At 42.0% G+C, this 24,465-nt stretch overlaps 1 protein-coding gene across 1 annotated transcript in view; it reads right to left on the bottom strand.

Annotated features, from left to right (window-relative positions):
• Nucleotides 1-12,196: 12,196 nt before the first annotated feature.
• Nucleotides 12,197-24,465, bottom strand: part of LOC112224752 (TANK-binding kinase 1-binding protein 1-like) — a 121,440-nt gene continuing 109,171 nt past the window's right edge. The window contains exons 8-11 of the mRNA XM_042305922.1: nt 18,241-18,356; nt 15,435-15,861; nt 15,034-15,283; nt 12,197-14,542 (exon numbers count right to left, since the gene is read on the bottom strand). Of these exons, the coding sequence (XP_042161856.1) occupies nt 14,414-14,542; nt 15,034-15,283; nt 15,435-15,861; nt 18,241-18,356 (922 nt within the window). The 3' untranslated portion in view covers nt 12,197-14,413. The remainder of the gene's footprint in view (nt 14,543-15,033; nt 15,284-15,434; nt 15,862-18,240; nt 18,357-24,465) is intronic.

Raw genomic sequence — 24,465 nt, 5'->3', positions numbered from 1 at the left:
CTCTGTACTTTACTCCATTCATCTTTCCATCGATCCTGACTAGTCTCCCAGTCCCTGCCACTGAAAAACATCCACACCGCATGATGCTGCCACCACCATGCTTCACCTTAGGGATGGTGCCATGTTTCCTCCAGACGTGACGCTTGGCATTCAGGCCAAAGAGTTCAATCTTGGTTTCATCACACCATAGAATCTCTTTCTCATGGTCTGAGAGTCTTTAGGTGCCTTTTGGAAAACTCCAAGTGGGCTTTCATCTGCTTTTTACTGAGAAGTAGCTTCCGTCTGGCCACTCTACCATAAAGGCCTGATTGTTGAAGTGCTACAGAGATGGTTCTGGAAGGTTCTCCCAACCTCTGGAGCTCTGTCAGAGTGACCATTGGGTTCTTGGTCACCTCTCTGACCAAGGCCCTTCTCCCCCGATTGCTCAGTCTATTAGAATACATAGAGAATATTGATGTAACGTAACGAAATGTGGAAAAAGTCATGGTGTCTGAATACTTTCTGAATGCATTGTATACTGAACAAAAATATAAACGCAACATGCAAAAAATTCAACAATTTTACTGAGTTACAGTTCATTTAAGGAAATCAATTGAAATAATTGAATTGTGCCCTAATTTATGGATTTCACATGACTGGGCAGGGGCACAGCCATGGGGGGGCTTGGAAGGGGAAAGGTCCACCCACTTGCGAGCCAGGCCCAGCCAATCAGAATTGGTTTTCCCCCACAAAGGGCTTTTTTACCGACAGAAATGCTCAGTTTCATCAGCTGTCTGGGTGGCTGGTGTCAGACGATCCTGCAGGTGAAGAAACCGCATGCGGCGGTCCTGGGCTGGCGTGGTTAGATGTCGTGTGCCGGTTGGACGTACTGCCAAATTCTCTAAAATGACATTGGAGGGGGCTTTAGTAGAAAAATGAACATCCAATTCTCTGGCAACAGCTCTGGTGGATATTCCTGCAGTCAGCATGCCAATTGCATGCTCCCTCTGTGGCATTGTGTTGTGTGACAAAACTGCACATTTTAGAGTGGCCTTTTATTGTTCCCAGCACAAGGTGCACCTGTATAATGATCATGCAGTTTAATCAGCTTTTTGATATGCCACACCTCTCAGGTGGATGGATTATCTTGGCAAAGGAGAAATGCTCACTAACAGTGATGTAAACACATTTGTGCACAACATTTTTGAGAAATAAGCTTTTTGTCCTTGTAGAACCTTTCTGGGATCTTTTATTTCAGCTCATGAAAACATGAGACCAACAGTATAGATTATGATTGTCACGATCGTCGTATGGAGTAGACCAAAGCGCAGCGTGGTGTGAATCCATTATTTTATTGAATGACGAAAAACCATGAAGAACACTTAAACAAAAACAACAAAACAAACGTGACGCTATGACACCGAGTGCAACCACAGGCAACTACACATAGACAATAACCCACGAACCACAATACAAAACAGGCTACCTAAATATGGTTCCCAATCAGAGACAACGACAAACACCTGCCACTGATTGAGAACCATATTAGGCCAAAACACATAGAAACAGACTAACTAGACATGCAACATAGAATGCCCACTCATATCACACCCTGACCAAAAAAAACATAGAAACAAACAACTCAAATAATGGTCAGAGTGTGACAATGATTTGTCAATAATTAATAGTTATTCACTAACAATTACTTCTCGGGTACATAGGGACTTTTTGTTGAATCATTTCAAGTAATTGTTAATACCAAATTAGTGTAAAATTAAGGAATGTAAAATAAAACAATCGTTTTTTTGCTGTACAGATAAAAGCTAGGGCCCAACAGAGAAGAGATGATTACTCATTTTTTTGTTAGGCTGCATAGCTCTAAATTAAAACAGTGGCTGAATAAAATTAATATGTTATTGGCTAAGGTGAAATGTTGTAAAAAATGTGTCAAACAGCACAGCTTCTCTTTACTCAGTTCCTGTTTCCTTTTCAAGAGACATAACACATGTTTTCCTCCTCTTCTTTCTTTGCCATTTCAAAATGTAAAAATTTGTAATTCATGCTACAATATTAATTTATTTAAAAACAACACGTTTACACAACACATTTTATTTAATATATTTGTAATACTTGTGTTTTTCGACCAAATGTATATTTTGGAGCTGTGATCAATTTGGGCCCACATAAAAGTCGAACACTTGAGAGTCGAACACTCTGTATTCTTAAAAAATGTGAAGGATCACACTTCTAGATATTCTTCGCGCTTTAGGGTGCAAAGCTGACACACCACAACACAGTAAAATACTTTTACCGGTGTTAACCTCACTACGAGGTCTTCTTTAGTTGTTTTTTAAAGGAAATTGTATAGTTAAAGCATCTAACCACAGCACACTTCAAATACAGCATTTTAAAAATGTTTTACAGATTCATTGATGTACTTGTCATACAGACTATTATGAAGGTATACAAGTAGATAACATGTATATATACACACACACACACACACACACACACACACACACACACACACACGTATATACAGTACTGTGAAAAAGTATTTGCCCCCTTCCTGATTTCTTATTTTTTTGCACATTTGTCACACTTAAATGTTTCAGATCAAACAAATTGAAACATTACACAAAGATCACCCAAGTAAACACAAAATGCAGTTTAAGTGATGATTTTATTTATTAAGGGGGAAAAAAGCTATCTGAACCTTCATGGCCCTATGTGAAAAAGTAATTGCCCCCTAAACCTAATAACTGGTTGTGCCACCCTCAGCAGCAACAACTGCAATCAAGCGTTTGTGATAACCGGCAATGAGTCTTTCACATCGCTGTGGAGGAATTTTGGCCCACTCTTCTTTGCAGAATTGTTTTAATTCAGCCACATTGGAGGGTTTGAGCATCAACCGCCTTTTTAAGGTCACGCCACAGCATCTCAATCGGATTCTAGTCCGGACTTTGACGAGACTCATTTTGTTGTTTTTAAAGCCATTCAGAGGTGGACTTGCTGGTGTGTTTTGGATCACTGTCCTGCTGCAGAACTCAAGTGCGCATCAGCTTGAGGTCAAGAACTGATGGCCAGACATTCTCCTTCAGGATTATTTGGTAGAGAGCAGAATTCATGGTTCCATCAATCACAGCAAGTTGTCCAGGTCCTGAAGCAGCAAAGCAGACACAGACCATCACACTACCACCACCATATTTGACTGTTGGTATGATGTTTTTCTTCTGAAATGCTGTGTTACTTTTACGCCAGATGTAACAGGACGCACACCTTCCAAAAAGTTCAACTTTTGTCTCGTCAGTCCACAGAATATTTTCCCCAAAAAGTCTTGATGATTATCAAGATGTTTTTTTGCCAAAAGTGAGAAGAGACTTTATGTTCTTTTTGGTTAGCAGTGGTTTTCGCCTTGGAACTCTGTCATGGATGCCATTTTTGCCCAGTCTCTTTCTTATGGTTGAGTCATGAACACTGACCTTAACTGAGGCAAGTGAGGCCTGCAGTTCTTTAGATGTTGTTGGTTCTTTTGTGACCTTTTGAATGAGTCGTCACTGCGCTCTTGGGGTAATTCTGGTAGGCTGGGAAGGTTCACCACTGTTCTCCATTTGTGGATAATGGCTCTCACCATGGTTCGCTGGAGTCCCAAAGCTTTAGAAATGGCTTTGTAACCTTTTCCAGACAGATAAATGTCAATTACTTTGTTTCTCATCTGTTCCTGAATTTCTTTGGATCGCGGCATGATGTCTTGCTTTTTGAGATCTTTTGGCCTACGTCACTTTGTCAGACAGGTTCTATTTAACTGATTTCTTGATTCAACAGGTCTGGCAGTAATCAGGCCTGGGTGTGGCTCGTGAAATTGAACTCAGCTTTCCAAAAAATGTGATTAACAAGGGGGGGCAATTACTTTGTCACCATAGGGCCATGCTTTTTTCCCTTAGCTTTTTTCCCTTAATAAATCAAATGATCACTTAAAAACTGCATTTTGTGTTTACTTGGGTTATCTTTGTGTAATATTAAAATTTGTTTGATGATCTGAAACATTTAAGTGTGACAAATGTGCAAAAAACTAAGGAAGGGGACAAATACTTTTTCACAGCACTGTATATTTTTCACTGGTACTAATATATATATATATATATATATATATATATATATATATAAAATATATAATATAATATATATATATTTGTACCAGTAAAAGGTTTAGACACACCCACTCATTCAAGGGATGTTCTTTATTTTTACTATTTTCTACATTGTAGAATAATAGTGAAGACATCAAACTATGAAATAACACATGGAATCATGTAAGTAAAAAAGTGTAAAACAAATCAAAATAAACCATCTTAATAAACCAGCATAATCTCAACCAGTTTAATGAGATAGTCACCTGCAATGCATTTCAATTAACAGGTGTGCCTTATTAAAAGTTTATTTGTGGAAATTCTTTCCTTCTTTATGCGTTTGAGCCAATCAGTTGTGTTGTTACAAGCTAGGGGTGGTATACAGAAGATAGCCCTATTTGGTAAAAGATATTATGGCAAGAACGGCTCAAATAAGCAAAGAGAAACAACAGTCCATCATTACTTTAAGACATGAAGGTCAGTCAATACGGAACATTTCAAGAACTTGGAAAGTTTCTTCAAGTGCAGTCGCAAAAACCATCAAGCGCTATGATGAAACTGGCTCTCCACTACAGGAAAGGAAGACTCAGAGTTACCTCTGCTGCAGAGGATAAGTTAATTAGAGTTACCAGCCTCAGAAATTGCAGCCCAAACAAAAGTAAGACACATCTCAACATTAACTGTTCAGGGGAGACTGCGTGAATCAGGCCTTCATGGTCGAATTGCTGCAAAGAAACCACTACTAAAGGACACCAATAATAAGAAGAGGCTTGATTGGGCCAAGAAACACGAGCAATGGACATTGGACTGGTGGAAATCTGTCCTTTGGTCTCCAACCGCCGTATCTTTGTGAGACGCAAGGTGAACTCCGCATGTAGGTGAACCATACATGATCTCCGCATGTATGGTTCCCACCGTGAAGCATGGAGGAGGATGTGTGATGGTGTGGGGTGCTTTGCTGGTGACACTTTCTGTGATTTATTTAGAATTCATGGCACAATTAACCAGCATGGCTACCACAGCATTCTGCAGCTATACGTCATCCCATCTGGTTTGCGCTTAGTGGGACTATCATTTGTTTTTCAACAGGACAATGACCCAAAACACACCTTCAGGCTGTGTAAGGGCTATTTGACCAAGGAGAGTGATGGAGTGCTGCATCAGATGACCTGGCCTCCACAATCACCCGACCTCAACCCAATTGAGATGATTTGGGATGAGTTGGATCGCAAAGTGAAGGAAAAGCAGCCAACAAGTGCTCAGCATATGTGGGAACTCCTTCGAGACTGTTGGAAAAGCATTACTCATGAAGCTAGTTTAAGAGAATGCCAAGAGTGTGCAAAGCTGTCATCAAGGCGGCTACTTTGAAGAATCTCAAATCTCAAATATATTTTTATTTGTTTAACACTTTCTTGCTTACTACATGATTCCATGTGTTATTTCATCATTTTGATGTATTCACTATTATTCTACAATGTAGAAAATAGTAAAAATAAAGAAAATCCCTTGAATGAGTCGGTGTGTCCAAACTTTTGACTGGTACTGTATGAGTGTGTGCGTGCGTGTGCGGAGTGTAGGAGTTTTTCTTTCATGAGAGAGGAAGGTATGGCCTGTATCACTATTTGAATAGGTCAATACGTGTGGGATTTTTCTTGGTACTGTAGCTCTTCAGTCCAGACTATAAATGGGTATGTGCGCACATCCTGTGCTCAGCTCTGCTAGGGGTTTGTGGTTAGTAAGGACCGGATGGGTGGATGCTTTGAGCATGTGAGTTCCTGAGGTATAGCTCGAGGTTAGCGACAGAGAGCTGAAGCTAGGAAACAGGGCTATGGTGCAGGGGTAGAGAGGGGGAGTTAGGCAGAAATACTTACTGCAGCAGAGGATAAACATACAGTGCCTTCAGAAGTATTCACAGCCTTTGACTTATTCCACATTGTGTTGTGTTACAGCCTGAATTCAAAATGGGTTAAATAGATGTTTTCCTCTCTCACCCATCTACACACAGCACCCCACAATGACAAAGTAAAAACATGTACATTTTTTTTGCAAATGTATTTAAAATAAAATACAGAAATATCTAATTTACAAGTATACACATGAGTCAATGCATGTTAGATTCACTGTTGGCAGTGAGTACAGCTGTGAATCTTTCTGGGTAAGTCTCTAAGAGCTTTGCACACTTGGATTGTACAATATTTGCACATTATTCTTCAAGCTCTGACAAGTTGGTTGTTGATTATTGCTAGACAGCCATTTTCAAGTCTTGCCATAGATTTTCAAGCCGATTTAAGTCAAAACTGTAACTAGGCCACTCAGGAACATTCAATGTCATCTTGGTAAGCAACTCCAGTATATAATTGACCTTGTGTTTTAGGTTGTCGTCCTGCTGAAAGGTGAATTTGTCTCCCAGTGTCTGTTGGAAAGCAGACTGAACCAGATTTTGCCTGTGCTTAGTTCTAGTTTCTTTTTACCCTAAAAAACTCCCTTGTCCTTGCCAATGACAAGCATACATATAACATTATGCAGCCACCACCAAACTTTCAAATATTGAAGAGTGGTACTCAGTGATGTGTTCAGTTGGATTTGCCCCAAACATAACACTTTGTATTCAAGACATAAACTTTATTTCTTTGCCACATTTTTAACAGTTTTATTTTAGTGCCTTGTTGTAAACAGGATGCATGTTTTGGAATATTTTTATTCTGTACAGGCTTCCTTCTTTTCACTCTGTCATTTAGGATAGTATTGCGGAGCAACTATAATGTTGTTGATCCATCCTCAGTTTTCTGCTATCACAGCCATTCAACTCTGTAACTGTTTTAAAGTCACCATTGACCTCATGTTGAAATCCCTGAGCGGTTTCCTTCCTCTTCGGCAACTGAGTTAGGAAGGACGCCTGTATCTTTGTAGTGACTGGATATATTGATACACCATCCAAAGTGTAATTAATGCTCAAAGGGATATTCACTGTCTGCTTTTTTCTATATTTGTACCCATCTACCAATAGGTGCCCTTCTTTGCGAGGCATTAGAAAACCTCCCTGGTCTTTGTGGTTGAATCTGTACTTGAAATTCACTGCTCGAAAGGTTAGGTAGTCAATTCAAATCAAAATAAAATACAAATAAATGTTATTTGTCACATGCGCCGAATACAACAGTTGTAGACCTTACCGGGAAATGCTTACTTACAAGCCCTTAACCAACAACGCAGTTCAAGAAATACCGTTGATAAAATATTTACTAAATAAACTAAAGTAAAGAAAATCAAATCAATCAAAAAGTAACACAAGGAATGTGCATAACAATAACGAGGCTATACACAGGGGGTACTGGTACTGAGTCAATGTGCGTGGGTGCAGGTTAGTCGAGATCATTTGAGAGCTGCTCTACAGATGTTGGGTAGTCATAAAAAAAAGAGCTGAGATATTTTTGGTGTCCGTATATAAAGTGGTATATGCTGTGGTGGAGTGTAGTCCTATGTGGTCCAGCAAAGCTTTTTGCGTAGATTCACCAAGAACAAACAATCACATCAGATTAAGAGTTGTAAATTGGCAGGCAAATTAGCCTAGAAAAAGACACTGGTCCCTAAACCCACTATAAATGCATTGCACTATCAATGCATACTAGTTATCACACAACCTTACTATAACCATAGAGGAATCATCCGAATTGTTTAGTGGGATACAACAGCAGAGCTCTCCTCAAAGTTGATTACTTCTGAAACAGTATGTTTTGGGTGGGGTGAATAACATGTCTTCACAGTCAGCTCAGCTCTCTTTCTCACAGTATGTAGTCAGCACTGGGCTCGAATGAATGTGTCTGATTACAGCTGCTGATGACCCACTGCTCGTGACAGCTGCATGCACAGTACAATACAGCCCACACAATTCACCACACCTTGTGTGTGTATATGTAATCTTGTTATTCTATCCTCGTTGGGGACCTAAAATCCCACCAAAATCTCCACAAGGATAGTAAAACAAGGAAAATTCTCCCTAGTGGGGACATTTCCCACATCGCCACGAGGACAAAGGCTATTTTAAGCTTAGGGGTTAGGTTTAGGGTCCAATTAAGGTTAGAATTAGGTTAAGGGGTTAGGGTTTAGGGAGGATAGAAAAACAAGTGTGTGCGTGCGAGAGAGAGAGCGCAAGTGTGTTCATGCCTATCTGTAGTTTACGAAATAGACAGTAAAGAGAGTGGATTGTAATTCCCAATGTGATTCCGACTGCTTCCCTCTTGTGCTCAGATTCCGCTCTGCAGTTTGGAGTGGCTCTGGGAGGGATAGATAGAAATATGGGAAATAGACACTACAGCAGCCTGGTAAAGCTTAGCACTGACTGGACTGGATAACTGTTAATCTCTGAATATTCATCACAGTGGAGATATAATTTTTTGAATGCACAATAAATGCTATCTTGACTACTAATAGCATTCATTGTGTATCTCTACATATTTATTCTGTATCTCTAATATTTTATCTCCACTGTGGTGAGTTTTCAGAGATAAACAGTTATCCAGGCCAGACATTGCTAAGCTTTACCAGGCTGCTGTGAAACCAACCAATTACAAGAGTAATTTCAGTGCAAGTTACAGTTTATTCATCAGAATATTTACATACTTACATAAAAAAAGAAGTCCTTATGCATCTCTTGTTCTTATAATTTTTCACACATTGTTGAAAGTTCTTGAAAGCCAGCAGTGTACTCACAAAATAATGATTATTCTTCCTCGTTAGCGGCCCTTTAGCTTGTTAGACAGATCTGATGAGTTCTTATCAGTCAGTCGTCATGTGGTCCCCAGAGCCACAGAGAGGCCCCAAAGGGGAGCCATATTCACAAAGCTATGTCCCCGGAGTCTTTCCAGACGAGGGTTTTCTGTTATCATCAGATCAGTCTCAAAGCTAGAAATCACAGGCTGAGGGATTGAAGATTGTTTTTAGACTGTCAACGCCAGTGCTCCATCTGATTTGATTCTTGATGGAGGATTTGAGGAAAAAGAAAAGCGAAAGAGGAAATCTTTACATACTGTATCTCCCGAGTTAACTCTTTGTGAATAGTGGCTTGAGTGTCGGACTCCTATTCCAACAAAGTGTCTGTGTATATGTGGCCATTGAAATGACAACATACTGTATATACATTTCACTGCTTAACATTGTGAGCTGATAGGCATGTTTGCTATGTACTACAGCTGCTGGTCAACATATTTTGGTCATGAATGTGTTCGTTAGAACAGTATAATCTATCTATTCATGTCTACTGTATGTATCATCTCTCCATTCATATCTGTGAGCATGATATGATTAGTTGGTACTTAGTCATCATCAAGAGAGATAAGCATGTGTGTGTGCTGTAGACATACTGTACAGAGCCTTCAGAAAGCATTCATACATTTTGTTGTGTTGCAGCCTGAATTCAAAACGGATTCAATCTTTTTTCTCTCTCACCCATCTACACACAATACCCCATAATGACAAAGTGAAAACATGTTAATAATTTCTTCTCTCAAATGTATTAAGAATGAAATACAGAAATCTAATTTACACAAGTATTCACACCCCTGAGTCAATACTTTGTAGAAACACCTTTGGCGGTGATTACAGCTTTGAGTCTTCTTGGGTGTGTCGGTGTCAGCTTTGAGTCTTCTTGGGTGTGTCGGTGTCAGCTTTGAGTCTTCTTGGGTGTGTCGGTGTCAGCTTTGAGTCTTCTTGGGTGTGTCGATGTCAGCTTTACACATCTGGATTTGGGGATTTTCTCCCATTCTTCCTTGCAGATTTTCTCAAGTTCTGTTAAGTTAGATGGGGAGCTGTGGCGAAGTCTTTCAAAAGATTTTCAATGGAATTCAAGACTGGGCTTTGGCTGGGGCCACTGAAGGACGAACATTCTTGTCCTGAAGCCATTACAGCGTTGCTTTGGCTGTATTATGCTTGGGGTCATTGTCCTATTGGAACATAAATCTTCGCCCCAAGTCTAAGGTCGTTAGAACTCTGAAGCAGATGCTCATCAAGGATTTGCCTGTATTCACCTCTATCCTTACCAGTCTCTGCCACTGAAAAGCATCTCCATAGCATGATGCTGCCTCCACCATGCTTCATGGTAGGGATGGTGTTAGACGGGTGATGAGCTTCATGCATTCAGGCCAAATAGTTACATTTCTGTCTCACCAAACCACAGAATCTTTTGCCTTACGCTCTCAGAGTCTTTCATGTGCCTTTTTTGCAAACTCCAAGTGTGCGGTCATGTGCCTTTTTCTCAGGAGTGGCTTCCGTCTGTCCACTCTCCCATATAGCCCAGATTGGTAAAGTGCTGTAGAGACTGTTCCTTCTGGCAGGTTCTCCCATCTCAGCCAATGAACTCTGTAGTTCTGTCAGAGGTCATTTGGTTCTTGGTCACCTGCCATCCCTGGTCAACTCCCAAGGTCCTTCTTGATCTGCGTCACACAAAACGGTGAGCGTCACAAACACCAGGAATCTTCAACTTAAATTGCTCCAGCTCCATACTTAACGCTACCCCAGGAATCACTCCCTTCAACACTGCCCAACACTACCTAAGCGCAAAGCAAGATACAGGTCTTTCCTCAAGTTGATCAACAAAAAAGCCCTGGTTCCACCCTCTTCAAAAATCTCACTCGCACTGGACCAAACGTATCTTTGCCATAACCATGTCCATCAATGCAAAGCTCAGGCTCCGAGCTCCACACGACACCTTCTACCCCTTCCATTACACCTCCAGAACTCGAACTGACGTCCGGCTCACTCCATTTGATCTTGACACCAATCTTTCTCGACATACCCTCTCCCTTGTTATTGCTAACTTCAACAGATTCAAACCTATCCTCTGCCTCCCTCAGTCTTTCAACCTCCTCTCTCTTTCCCTGCAATCTTCCTCCCTTAACTAATTACCCGACTCCTTCTGAAAATATTCAACTTTTCCAAGCCAAAATCTATTTTTAGCCTTCTCGAGAGTCATGCTAAGCCCTGTACTCACTCCACTTCAAACTCGAGCCATCCCTAGCAACAAAAAAATTGACCTGCACTGTCAACTGTCGGACCTTATATACATAGTTGTGTTTCATTCTAAATCATGTCCAAAACAATGAATTGGCCACAGGTGGACTCCAATCAAGTTGTAGCGACGATTGGAAATTGGATGCAGCTGAGTTCAATTTGGAGTGTCATAACAAAAGGGTGTGAATACTTGTAAATGAGATATTTCTGTTCTTCATTTTCAATAAAATTGTAAACATTTCTAAAAACATGTTTTCACTTCGTCATAGATTTTCAAAATACATTTTGAATTCAGGCTGTAGCACATCAAAATGTGGTTATAAAAGAGTAGTGACTGTTCCTTCAGTCAAAGTAATCAAAAGGTATACAATCTAACATAGAATTCTGTACACAGTCAATGATAGCCAATGTTGTCTGTGTGGGCATGGAAGTAATTAATACTATTTATCTAACTGCCCAATCACATATTGTGATATCGTTGTTAGTTTCAAATTAGAATATAGATGTACTGTACTACCAGGTGTGGAAGTGGGCGGGAATGTGTGGGAACGGAGTTCCCAAAGTGAAATAATTTTGAGATTTAAAAATGCGTCGTTATTTTGTTTTTACACAGAATCATAGGAATATACATCAGTAAATTCTCAGAAGCTGCATTTACACAGGCAGCCCAATTCTGATATTTTGTCCACTAATTGGTCTTTTGACCAATGACAACAGATCTTTTAACATCAGATCTTTTTCAGATCTGATTTGATTGGAATTTAATTTTCCCACCCCTTTGTACTAGGTTTTAGGACATATAGTAACCAGAGCCATACACATACATACAGAACCAGTCAAAAGTTTGGACACACCTACTCATTCAAGAGTTTTTCTTTATTTTTACTATTTTCTACATTGTAGAATAATAGTGAAGACATCACAACTATGAAATAACACATATGGAATCATGTTGTAACCAAAAAAGTGTTATACCAATCAAAATCTATTTTATATTTGAGATTCTTCAAAGTAGCCATGCCAAGACTGTGCAAAGCTGTCAAGTCAAAGGGTGGCTACTTTGAAGAATCTAAAATCTAAAATATATTTTGATTTATTTAACACTTCTTTTTTTTGGATACTACATGATTCCATGTGTGTTATTCCATACAACACCCACTCTGATTTTTTGGGGTTATATTTGACATCTATATATATTAGATATAAAATGCAAAGTGTGCCAGCTTCAGACTGTAAGATTGAGAAATCTTATAAATACTTTATCAGATGTGTTTGCAGGTCGGATGTTCAGGAAGACTAAAGAGACTCCCAGTTGAATCATTGTTATCATATACAAATATATTCCATTCCCTCTTCCATATACAAACTCCTGTCCCACTAGCTATATACAGTATTGTGCAAGCTTAGGAGGGGGAAATTTCACCAACATAAGACATGTTCAGCACAAATATTTCCTTTTACAGATTTTTTTTGCCTCATTACTTACAGATATATCAAATGATACATTATATATCAAATGATACAAATGATACATATTCATTATCTCCAGCACCAAACCAGTGTCTGCATATGTGAAAACAGCGTGTTTCTATGAAATGTGGTTAAAAAGATAAGAGCAAAGGTCCAAAAAATGCTTCTCTGTGACATCACAGGGTAGCATAAAAAAAAAAAAAAACATTGATTAGCCAGAGGGCATTTTCTTGCTCCTCACTTCACTGTGCATCTCACAGTGTTTGAGAATCACCGTTTTTTAAATGTTATATTTATTTCTACAAAGCATAGAAATGCACCATTTTCACATATGTAGACACTGGTATTGTGCTGGAGATAATGACAATTAGGTTAAAAAGTGGTGGAAATGGCCCTTTAACCCATTACAGTCTAAGCCCTGTCTAAGCCGGGGAGGTGGGGTGGGGTTCTACTAAGCTCTATGTAATTGTTTTAAGAAGGTCATACCAAGGATATTTTTGCTATTTGATTTTGAACTTTCAAACCCCTTGATGTATCCCCAAAAATATTACAAAATAATTTGTGCTAAAAAATGTTTGGCCCTACTGCTATTAGCCCATACCAATGCATTGAATAACATATTCACTACATGGAACAACAGATAAAGGAAGTTTGTTCTAAAGTGTCTTTCCTATATCTGAAAGATATAAGAAAGATCAGGAAACAATTTTTTATATATTTTTTAACATGTATTTAACCCCTTATTTTTGGCACTAAACAGTCTCCAGATATACAGTACTTCCATTTTTTTTCAACTGGTACAGGGAGAAGTTCAACCGACATGATCGTGAGAGTCTCACCTTTCCACAGAGGGGTCATATTAGCGTGTATCCCAAACTGTTTGGACGCTACAGACAGGAGTCGGCAGATCGGCTGAACCGACTTCAGACCAGTCCCAAGACGCTTGTGGGGGTCGTAGAGCAAAATAGTTCAGATGCTACAGACGATTTTGTGAGAAGACCACTGCTCGAGCTCTGTCACCTTTCACCTCAGATGCAAACGTGTGGCATTGGCTGATGCCGTTGAGACACATCCCATGCAAAAACAGATCTCTAGCTAAAATTGATAGATTTTTATATGGGGATTTTTGTATTATGCCAATTAAATGTCCGTGGGGCGCAGACATCAACTCTAGGGAGTTAAATAAATAATATAGGGGGGACTATAGGCTTATATAGTGTAGGTTAACTTAATGTGCTCAGATTTATATGGATTTCTGATCAGGCAGCAAGATAATACAGATAATCTGCCTATGCGTTTCACCACAGCAAGGTTGTCATAGCAACTACATGCCCCACCCTGCAGGACAAATTCTTCCCTACATACAATCAGTCACAGTCACACATCCTCTCTTCATAACTCTGACCTCTGACTGCACATTGTCAAGCCCTGAAGAACAAACAAACTGGATTTATCCATCTGGTCCCCCAGATAATTCCAGGAATTAATTGTAGTTGGTCTGTATTTCACAAGCCTTATACTGTACATGGGTAGAGAGTCAAACTAAAGCAGGCCACTTTACAGCAAGTAGTAGTGGTAAGGTGTAAGATATAAAAACAAATGGACTGCAAGTGGCCTGGAACCCTCAGGACATTGTCTGTCATGAACCTCGAAGCCATCCTTGTCATTCCCTAAACCTTTTCCCAGACATGGACTACTAAACACACAATAAGCCCTCTTGTCTTGTCAAACAAAAGGCACCCAGCTATAAAACAAAACCAAACCTAAAATACTCCACAATGTAAGTAAAGAATTGTTGCAACTAAAAAGAGGGTGCTGTGTTGCCATGGCGATCAGATTTTGCTGTTCTCCAGGTGCGAGTCGATGTGCTTGATTAGGGCGTCGTCAGGGTAACCCATGGGAAAGATCAGCTGGCACAGAGGGCAGCTTCTCATGTCACTCTCTTCTGTCTCCATCCACAGCTGCAACGAAAACACACACACACACACACACACACACACACACACACACACACACACACACACACACACACACACACACACACACACACACACACACACACACACACACACACACACACACACACACACACACACACACACACACACACACACACACACACACACACACACACACATATTCAGGTCAACAAGCAGTGTGGGTCTATGGCAACAATCAATGATAATAGTTTGACCATTTAGGTCATGAAGAAAATAAGCTTATATGTAGAGGTGCATCAGAACATATGCCATGTTACACAGAGCATTTCCCATGAAATAGCACAGTGCAGGAAGACATTGGCAAGTCAAGGGCAGTTTATTTTCAAAGAGAGAGATTTTGACTGATCGGAATAGCAAGCTAACTGACCCATTTTACAATTTTAGAGAATGTTTTGATATAATAAAGATATTATTATACAGTATATTTGGGATAGAGTGTGCGTGTGACTCACATTGATGGAGGGCCAGGACTGGGCGTGCTCTGTGTGCAGGTAGCCTGGTGGGTGGCAGGTCAGAGTGTTGGGTCTGGATGGGATGGGGAAAGCCGAGCAGGACGCTGGCCCCTTCATGACCCCATGAGCGGACAAATTGTTGGGCACGCCCAGCGTCCGTGGGGGGCTGATGGGGTGCGGACAGATCCACTCTTCCTCGTCTTCAGAGGACTGCGGAAGCTGGGGGGCGGGCGTGGGGGGGTGGCAGGGGCTCAAAGTGCAGGTGAGACCTGGGAGAGACCTCGGACAGGGGGAAGGGCAGCTCTCGAGAGTGGCAGGAACTTTCATGGAGGCCCACCTCACTCCCTGCCCTCTCTAGCCCAGACTGGGAAGCTCGGAGCTGGCCTCCTCTGTGGGGTGACCCTCCATGCTGGGAGCCGCCATGCTCATGCTGCTGATGCTGCTTTGAGTAGCCGGAGTCCCTGTAGGGCCGGGGCTTGGGCAGTGTGGACACGGGGTCCAGGCTGAAGCGCGGTGGCCGCTGGTAGGCCGAGGGGTCGGCCACCTCGGAGTAGCTCCGTCGGCCCTGGAAGCTGGCCCTCAGGTGGTGGCTGGCTGGCCGGCAGGAGTAGGAAGCAGGCCCATCGTTGACGTCCAGCAGGGGCGAGCGGCGGTGCATGTCCGGGGAGAGATGCTGCGGCTGGAGCACCGGGGAGCGGCACTGGGCAATGGGGGAGTGGTGCTGAGGAGGGACGGGGGAGTGGCGTTGGGGGATGGGGGAGTGTCGCTGGGGCACGGGGGAGTGGCGTGGGTGAGGGATGGGAGAAGGGGGGTGGGAGTGGCGTTGGACTGAGGAGACAGGAGAGACGCGGGGAGTCAGAGAGCAGCACACGAGACAAGACTGCCTGTGGCTGTCTCTGGAAGATCAAAATGATAGATTCTCACCAAAATAGGACTAGAGCCTGTTGTTATTCATAATTACATATGAGAAGTAACTAGGGTCAGGAGGAGTTTTGGTCTGGTAAAATCTCTAGCAATATCAGATAGTGTAATACATTTTTAATAATGATGAAGAAAAAGTGTATAATCTTTCATATCTATTTTCTTGAATAACATTCCTGTACTTATCTCTACTGTGTGTCAGACATGCTGTGTTGCTCTGGATTTGCAGTACAAATGTTTGTCTGATCAAAAGACATAACTCAATTCGCAAACAAGCAGCACACTCAACAAGATATGCAAAAAAGAAACACCCTTGAATAGATTTATTTTCCGCTTACCTAAGACACAGATCTAAGATGATGTAGACAATTTTTACAGTACATTATGTTGTGCTTCCTGTAATCATAAGATAACTATCAGCCATCTAGCTAAAAACAAGGCTTGCATTGGTGAATCAGAAGCATCTCAAAGGTGAAACGTATGGTTCTGTGGTTGAGTGAAAAAAAGTATTTAAAAAAGGAGGGGGGTTGCTGTGCTCTCAAACTATCCACAGAGACTTGAAATATAGAGAAAACAGACTTAAGGAAGAGGATTTCTCTGTTTTGCAGAGTTACTGTATTTGTCACTCTGCAACCCCAGGAGAGTAAAAGAAAAATAGCTGCAGGCCTACTTTATATCCCAATATAGTCTAGTTCATTCTTCTATTTCTTTTAATTATCTTGAAACAGGGCTGAGTATGAGCTGAGTATGTAGTTAGAGAGGCAGGCCAGTAACCGGAGGGTTGCTGGTTCAAATCCCTGAGTTGACTGGGGGGAAAACTGCAGGGAGTGAGCTGAAAGCCATATACTGTACTTTGGGGTAACTTTTTGAAAGAAAAGCAAATTTTTTTTGTCCATTAAAATAACATCAAATTGATCAGAAATACAGTGTAAATTGCTTCTTTAATCAAAACAACAGTTTTCAGCCTTGCTAAAATAAATGTAAAATGGTTTTCTAATGATCAATCAGCCTTACAAAATGATAGCTAGCTAACACAACGTACCATTGGAACACAGGAGTGACGGTTGCGGATAATGGGCCTCTGTACGCCTATGTAGATAATCTATTAAAAATCAGCCGTTTCCAGCTACAATAGTCATTTACATTTACAATGTCTACACTGTATTTCTGATCAATTTGCTGTCATTTTAAAATGTGCTTTTCTTTCAAAAACAAGGACATTTCTAAGTGACCCCAAACTTTTGAATGGTAGTGTATGTCCCATATACTATCTACCTCTGTTTTTCTTTACCCCTCATTTCTCCAGGGGTGTTGCTCTGCAGCAGCCAATTTCCTGCTCCCAGCCTGTGATGTGTGTGTTGTGTGTCAGGTTGAGTACTGTGACAACACAAAATTAAGAATATCTGTGCAAATGGACCAATAAAGCAAGTCTTGTATTGTAAGGTGAGCATGACAATGCTGATTTCAAGATGTGCGTGTAAAGCTTACTCATTTCCCACCCTGTATTTCAGTAGAAAATGCATAACAATATACTGTATAAAACATTAAGAACACCTGCTCTTACCATGACATAGACTGACCAGGTGAATCCAGGTGAACGCTATGATCCCTTATTGATGTCAGTTGTTAAATCCACTTCAATCAGTGTAGATGAAGGGGTGGAGACAGGTTAAAGAATAATGATTTCTAAGCCTTGAGACAATTGAGACATTGTGTATGTGTGCCATTCAGAGGGTGAATGGGCAATACAAAATATTTAAGTGCCTTTGAAATGGGGTATGGTAGTAGGTGCACTGGTTTGAGCATGTCAAGAACTGCAACGCTGTTGGGTTTTTCACACTCAACAGTTACCCGTGTTTATCAACAATACTTCACCACCCAGAGGACATCCAGCCAACTTGACACAACTGGGGTAAGCATTGGGGGGGGCTGTGTAACTCAATATTAGGAAAGTGTTCTTATTGTTTTGTACACTCAGAGCATGCATTAGGGATAGGGAGCAACACTTTTTTGGATTGGGGTTTGCCGTAAAGAGATAGCTGAGAGAAACGTATGTTGATATGACACAGGAAGAGAAAGGTGTTGCTTGTTTCCAGTGGACAACACTGGTTGCAACAATGTTATTTTAGCGCCTTTTGTGATGTCATGACAAGGTTGTATAGTGATTGTTGATGTTTTAAATATTTTTTAGATGTTATTAAGATGTAAACTTCTATAAGGATGCTGCTAACCTGGGCTAGCCTGTTAAATGTGGGCCATATATCATTTTCCAGGGACGTTACTAACCTGGGCTATGCTGCTCCTGAGAGACCATCCTCAAGATCTCTTTTTGTTTAGAGCTCAGTGCTTGGAGACGTCCCAACTCCTCAGTTAGCTCTGTGTAGGCTAACGCCAAATTCACCCTGCAGGGGAAAGAACAGAGTCAATCAATCAATTGGAGAGATTGACTGCATCACTTCTAGATTTCATTAGAAATATGAATGTGTTAAATTAAAAATAGTATATTTAATCAACTAACATACAGCTCTGACAGACCCCTTTCTTAGTCTCCAGTATCTATGCTCCAATAGTCTATCTAGGCTAGGGTCAGTCTGTCCTGGTGTAATCTGATCTTAAGTATGCTCCCTCTAATTTTCCCATCTCTCTCTCTCCTTCAGGAGGACCTGAGCCCTACGACCATGCCTCAGGACTACCTGGCCTGACGACTCCTGGCTGTCCCCATTTCCAGTCCACCTCGTCGTGCTGCTGTTCCAGTTTCTGCTGTTCTGCCTGAGTCGATGGAACCCTGACCTGTTCACCGGACGTGCTACCTTGTCGTGCTGCTGTTCCAGTTTCAGCTTTTCTAGCCTGTGCGATGGAACCCTGACCTGTTCACCGGAAGTGCTACCTTGTCCCGGACCTGCTCTTTCAACCCTCTATAACCACCCTGATTATTATTTGACCCTGCAGGTTATCTATGAACGTTTGAACATCTTGAAGAATGAGCTGGCCTTAATGGCCATGGACTCTTGTAATTTTTACCGGGCACAGCCAGAAGAGGACTGGCCACCCTCAGAGAGCCTGGTCCTCTCTAGGTTTCTTCATAGGTTCCAGCCTTTCTAGAGAGTTTTATATAGCCACTGTGCTTCTACAGGACATCTGCATTTCCTTCTCTTTAGAGTTTTAGGCTGGGTTTCTGTATCACTTTGAGACATCTGCTGATATAAAAAGGGCTGTATACATAAATGTGATTGATTGATTAATACCCCACAAGGCATTCAAGTTTCAAGTTTTAATGCCACATGCACAAGTACAGTGAAATGCCTTTCTTGCAAACTCAAAACCCAACAATGCAATAATCAATAACAATGTAGTACTAGAAAAAAACACACAAGAAATAAGAAGAAATATGACGAACACAATAAGTAAGTAAATAAGCATACTATATACAGGGTCTGTTCCAATTCCATATTTAAAATGTGCAGGGATACTGGCGTGATGTAGGTAGATACTGTATGTATAGGGGTAAGGTGACTAGCCAACAGGATATAAGATAAACAGAGTAGCAGCAGCTTGTATGTGAGTGGGTGTGCGTGTGTCAGTATAAAAGTATGCGGATATTACAGTGCATTCGTAAAGTATTCAGACCCCCGTCAATTTTCCACATTTTGTTACGTTACAGCCTTATTCAAAAATTGATTAAATACACGGTTTTCCTTATCAGTCTAAACACAATACCCAATGAGGACAAAGTGAAAACAGGTTTTGAGATTTTTTTGAAAATGTATAATTAAATAAAAATAGAAACAAATGATTTACAGGGGCAACGGGTGGTTAGAGCATTGGGCCAGTAACCGAAAGGATGCTAGATCGAATCCCTGAGCTGACAAGGCAGTTAACCCACTGTTCCTAGGCCGTCATTGTAAATAAGAATTTGTTCTTAACGGAATTGTCTAGTTAAATAAAGGTAAAAAATCAACAACATTCACATAAGTATTCAGACCCTTTGTTATGAGACTCGAAATTGAGCTCAGGTGCATCCTGCTTCCATTGTTCATCCTTGAGATGTTTTTACAACTTGATTGGAGTCCACCTGTGGTCATTTCAGATTTGTCATGATTTGGAAAGCTGTCTATATAAGGTCCCACAGTTGACAGTGAATGTCAGAGCAAAAACCAAGCCATGAGGTCAAAGGAATTGTCCGTAGAACTCTGAGACAGGACTGTGTCGGGGCACAGATCTGGGGAAAGGTACCAAAACATTTCTGCATCATTTAAGGTCCCCAAGAACACAGTGGCTTCCATCAATCTTAAATGGAAGAAGTTTGGAGCCACCAAGACTCTTTCTTGAGCTGGCCGCCCGGCCAAACTGAGCAATCAGGTGAAAAGGCCCTTGGTCAAGGAGGTGACAAAGAACCTGATGGTCACTCTGACAGAGCTCCAGAGTTCCTCTGTGGAGATGGGAGAACCTTCCAGAGGCACTACCATCTCTGCAGCACCAACCAGGCCTTTATGGTAGAGTGGCTAGACGGAAACCACTCTTAGTAAAAGACACATGACAGCCTGGTTGGAGTTTTCAAAAAGGCACCTAAACACAAATATTTTCTGTTCAGATGAAACCAAGATTGAACTATTTGGCCTGAATGTCAAGCGTCATGTCTGGAGGAAACCTGGCACCATCTCTACGGTGAAGCATGATGGTTGCAGCATCATGCTGTGGGGATGTTTTTCAGCGGCAGATGTTTTTCAGCGGGAGACAGGATTGAGGCAAAGTACAGAGAGATCCTTGATGAAAACCTGCTCCAAAGCACTCAGGACCTCAGACTGGGGCAAAGGTTCACCTTCCAACAGGACAATGACCCTAAGCACACAGCCAAGAAAATGTAGGAGTGGCTTCGGGACAAATCTCTGAATGTCCTTGAGTGGCCCAACCAGAGCCCGGACTTGAACCCGATCAAACATCTCTGGAGAGATCTGAAAACAGCTGTGAAGCGACGCTCCCCATCCAACCTGACAGAGCTTGAGAGGATCTGCAGTGAAGAACTCCCCAAATACAGGTGTCATACCCAAGAAGACTCGAGGCTGTAATCGCTGCCAAAGGTGCTTAAAGAAAGTACTGAGTAAAGGGTCTGGAAATGTCTAAAAACCTGTTTTTGCTTTGCCAATATGGGGTATTGTGTGTAGATTGATGTGAAAAACAAACAATTTAATAAATGTTAGAATAAGACTGTAACGTAACTAAATGTCTGAATACTTTCAGAATGAGTAGATGATGGAGTCAGTGTGTGTGTGTAGGGCCCTGTGAGTGTGCAAAAATAAAAGATCAATAAAGATATAAGGTTAACTCAGATAGTCTGTGTAGCTATTTTGTCAGCTACAGTATTCATCAGTCAGACTTGATGCACTGGTACCGCTTGCCGTACGGAAGCAGAGAGAATAGTCTATGGAGTCTAACGATTTTCCGGGCCTTCCTTCAACACTGCCTGATATAGAGGTCGTGGATGGCAGGGAGCTCGGCCCCAGTGATGTACTGGGCTGTCCGCATCACCCTCTGTAGCGCCATGCAATTGATGGCGGTGCTATTTCCATACCAGGCAGTGATGCAGCGAGTCAAGATACTCTCAGTTGTACAGCTGTAGAATGTTTAGAGGATTTGAGGGCCCATGCAAAACTTTTTCAACCTCCTGAGGGGGAGGAGGCGCTGCTACGCCCTCTTCACGACTGTGCGCGTGTGTTTGGACCATTTTAAGTCTTTAGTGATTTGGCCACCGAGGAACTTGAAGCTCTCGACCTGCTCCACAGCAGCTCCGTCGATGTGGATGAGGGCATGCTCACCCCCCCTCCCCATTTCCAGTAGTCCACGATCAGCTCCTTTGTCTTACTGACGTTGAGGGAGAGGTTGTTGTTCTGGCACCACACTGCCAGGTCAATGACCTCCTCCCTGTAGGCTGACTCATTGTTGCCGGTGATCAGGCCTACCACCATTGTGTCATCAGCAAACTTGATGATGATGTTGGAGTTGTGCGTGACCACGCAGTCGTGGGTGAACAGGGAGTACAGGAAGGGACTACGCACACACCCCTGTGGGGCCCGCGCGTTGAGGGTCAGCGTGGCAGAGGGGATGTTGCCTACCCTCACCACATGGGGTCGGCCCGTCAGGAAGTCCAGCCTCCAGTTGCAGAGGGAGGTATTCAGACCCAGATTCCTAAGCTTAGTAACGGATTTAGAGGGGACAGTGTTGTTGAAAGCTGAGCTGTAGTCAATGAACAGCATTCTCACATAGGTATTCCTCTTATCTAGGTGGGTGAGGGCAGTGTGGAAAGCAATTGAGATTGCGTCATCTATGGATTTGTTGTGCCGGTATGCAAATTGGAGTGGGTCTAGGGTGTCTGGGATGGTGGAGTTAATGCGTGCCATAACCAGCCTCTCAAAGCACTTCATGGTTACAGAAGTGAGTGCTACAGGGCGATAGTCATTGTGGCATGAAGCCTAAGAGTTCTTGGAGACAGGAATGATGGTGGTCATCTTAAAACATGGGGGGATTACAGACTGGGACAAGGAGAGATTGACAATTACAGTGAATATGCCTTCCAACTGCTCTGCACTGTGAGAACACGCCTTGGAATAACGTTGGGCCCAGTGGCTTTGCGGGTGTTGACCTGATGACAGACCTTTCTCACGTCGGCCTCGGAGAGGGACATCACCCAGTTCTCTGGGTCGGTGCGGGCCCTCACACACGGTACGGTGTTGTTATTGTCGAAGGGTGCATAAAATGCATTGAGTTCGTCTGGAAGACAGGCATCTTTGGGCAGATCACTGCTGGGCCTTTCTTTGTAATCCGTAATGGACTGTAGCCCCTGCCACATGCAGCAGGCGTCGGAGCCTGTGTAGTATGATTCCACCTTATTCCTACATTGTCCTTCTGCTCGTTTGATGACTCTGCGGAGGTCATAGCGGGACATCTTGTACTTATTCCTGTCCTCGGCCGTAGCCTCAGAGTTGTCTATGATAGCTCTGTGTGTGGTAACCATGTCCATTAGTTCAGCTACAACCTCCGTGTTAATCCAGGGCTTTTGATGAGGGAAGCAGCGAACCCTCACCGTGGGGACCACATCACTGATACATTTTCTATATTCTCCCAGGGGTCTCTTCATAGACCCCAAGTCCAAAACAAATTCAAGGCAACGCACAGTATTATATAGAGCCATGATTGCATGGAACTCCCTGCCATCTCAAATCACTCAAGCAAACAGCAGAATGTGAATTAAAAACACATTAAATAGCACCTCACATCGCAACGCCTCTCCCGTTTCTGACCTAAATAACTTGTAGACCTACAGCATGTACACTGAGTAAACAAAACATTAAGAACACCTGCTCTTTCCATTACTGACTGACCAGGTGAATCCAGGTGAATGCTTGGATCCCTTACTGAAGTCACTTGTTAAATCCACTTCAATCAGTGTAGATGAAGGGGAGGAGACAGGTTAAAGAATAATGTTTAAGTCTTGAGACAATTGAGACATGGATTGTGTATGTGTGCCATTCAGAAGGTAAATGGGCAAGACAAACGATTTAAGTGCCTTTGAATGGGGTATGGTAGTAGGTGGGTGCTGGGTTTTTCCCTCTCAACAGTTTCCCGTGTATATCAACAATGGTTCACCACCCAAAGGACATCTTGCCAACTTGACACAACCGTGGGAAGCGTTGGAGTCAACATGGGCCAGCATCCCGGTGGAACGCGTTTGACACCTTGTAGAGTCCATGCCCCGACAAATTGAGGCTGTTCTGAGTGCAAAAGGGGGGAATGCAACTAAATATTTAAAAGGTGTTCCTAATGTTTGGTATATGCAGTGTACTGTACAGTATATGTACTGATATGTACATACTGTATTTACGCGTGCATTCTTATTTTACATCCATGTAGTTCGGTCCTTGAGCTGATCTGGTCTATTAATGTTCTGTATTATGTTTTGTGTGGACCCCAGGAAGAGTAGCTGCTGCTTTGAAATCATGCTACTACATTGCTTCAAATGTGTACACACTAATGCGTGAGGTTACCTGACTTAATTGCATTCCAGTTTTCAAATGTCTACAGTTATTCACACTTGACCAAGCAGTTCCTAGATGCATTTCTTCCTCATCTCCAGATTTACTGAATATCATTATGTAATATAAAGAGTATTTTTAGAATACCAATCATACAAATCACACATGAATCACGCTATTGTGTAGCAGTTAGCCGTACAGTTACTCTTGCAGGGTATATATTGACAGAGCAACTCTATTTCCAGCTGCCTAAATATTACACACAGGAATTTGCTTCACCATGGCAACGAGGCAGCTATTTCAAACAGCTCTGTTACAATGCAACACTGGTGGTAAATGAAAACATAGAGAGAAAGGGAGGTGGTTGTGTCAGATAAATGCCAGCAGTGTGTATCTGCTATCCAGACTAAGATCTGACAAAAACATAGCCTATCTGAACTTATAAACCAACTTCCCAAAGCGTTTTGTTATTTATTTGGACTTG

This window comes from Oncorhynchus tshawytscha, linkage group LG25, assembly GCF_018296145.1.
Source record: "Oncorhynchus tshawytscha isolate Ot180627B linkage group LG25, Otsh_v2.0, whole genome shotgun sequence".
Classification (NCBI taxonomy): domain Eukaryota; kingdom Metazoa; phylum Chordata; class Actinopteri; order Salmoniformes; family Salmonidae; genus Oncorhynchus; species Oncorhynchus tshawytscha.
This window is presented reverse-complemented; position numbering and strand designations above follow the sequence as displayed.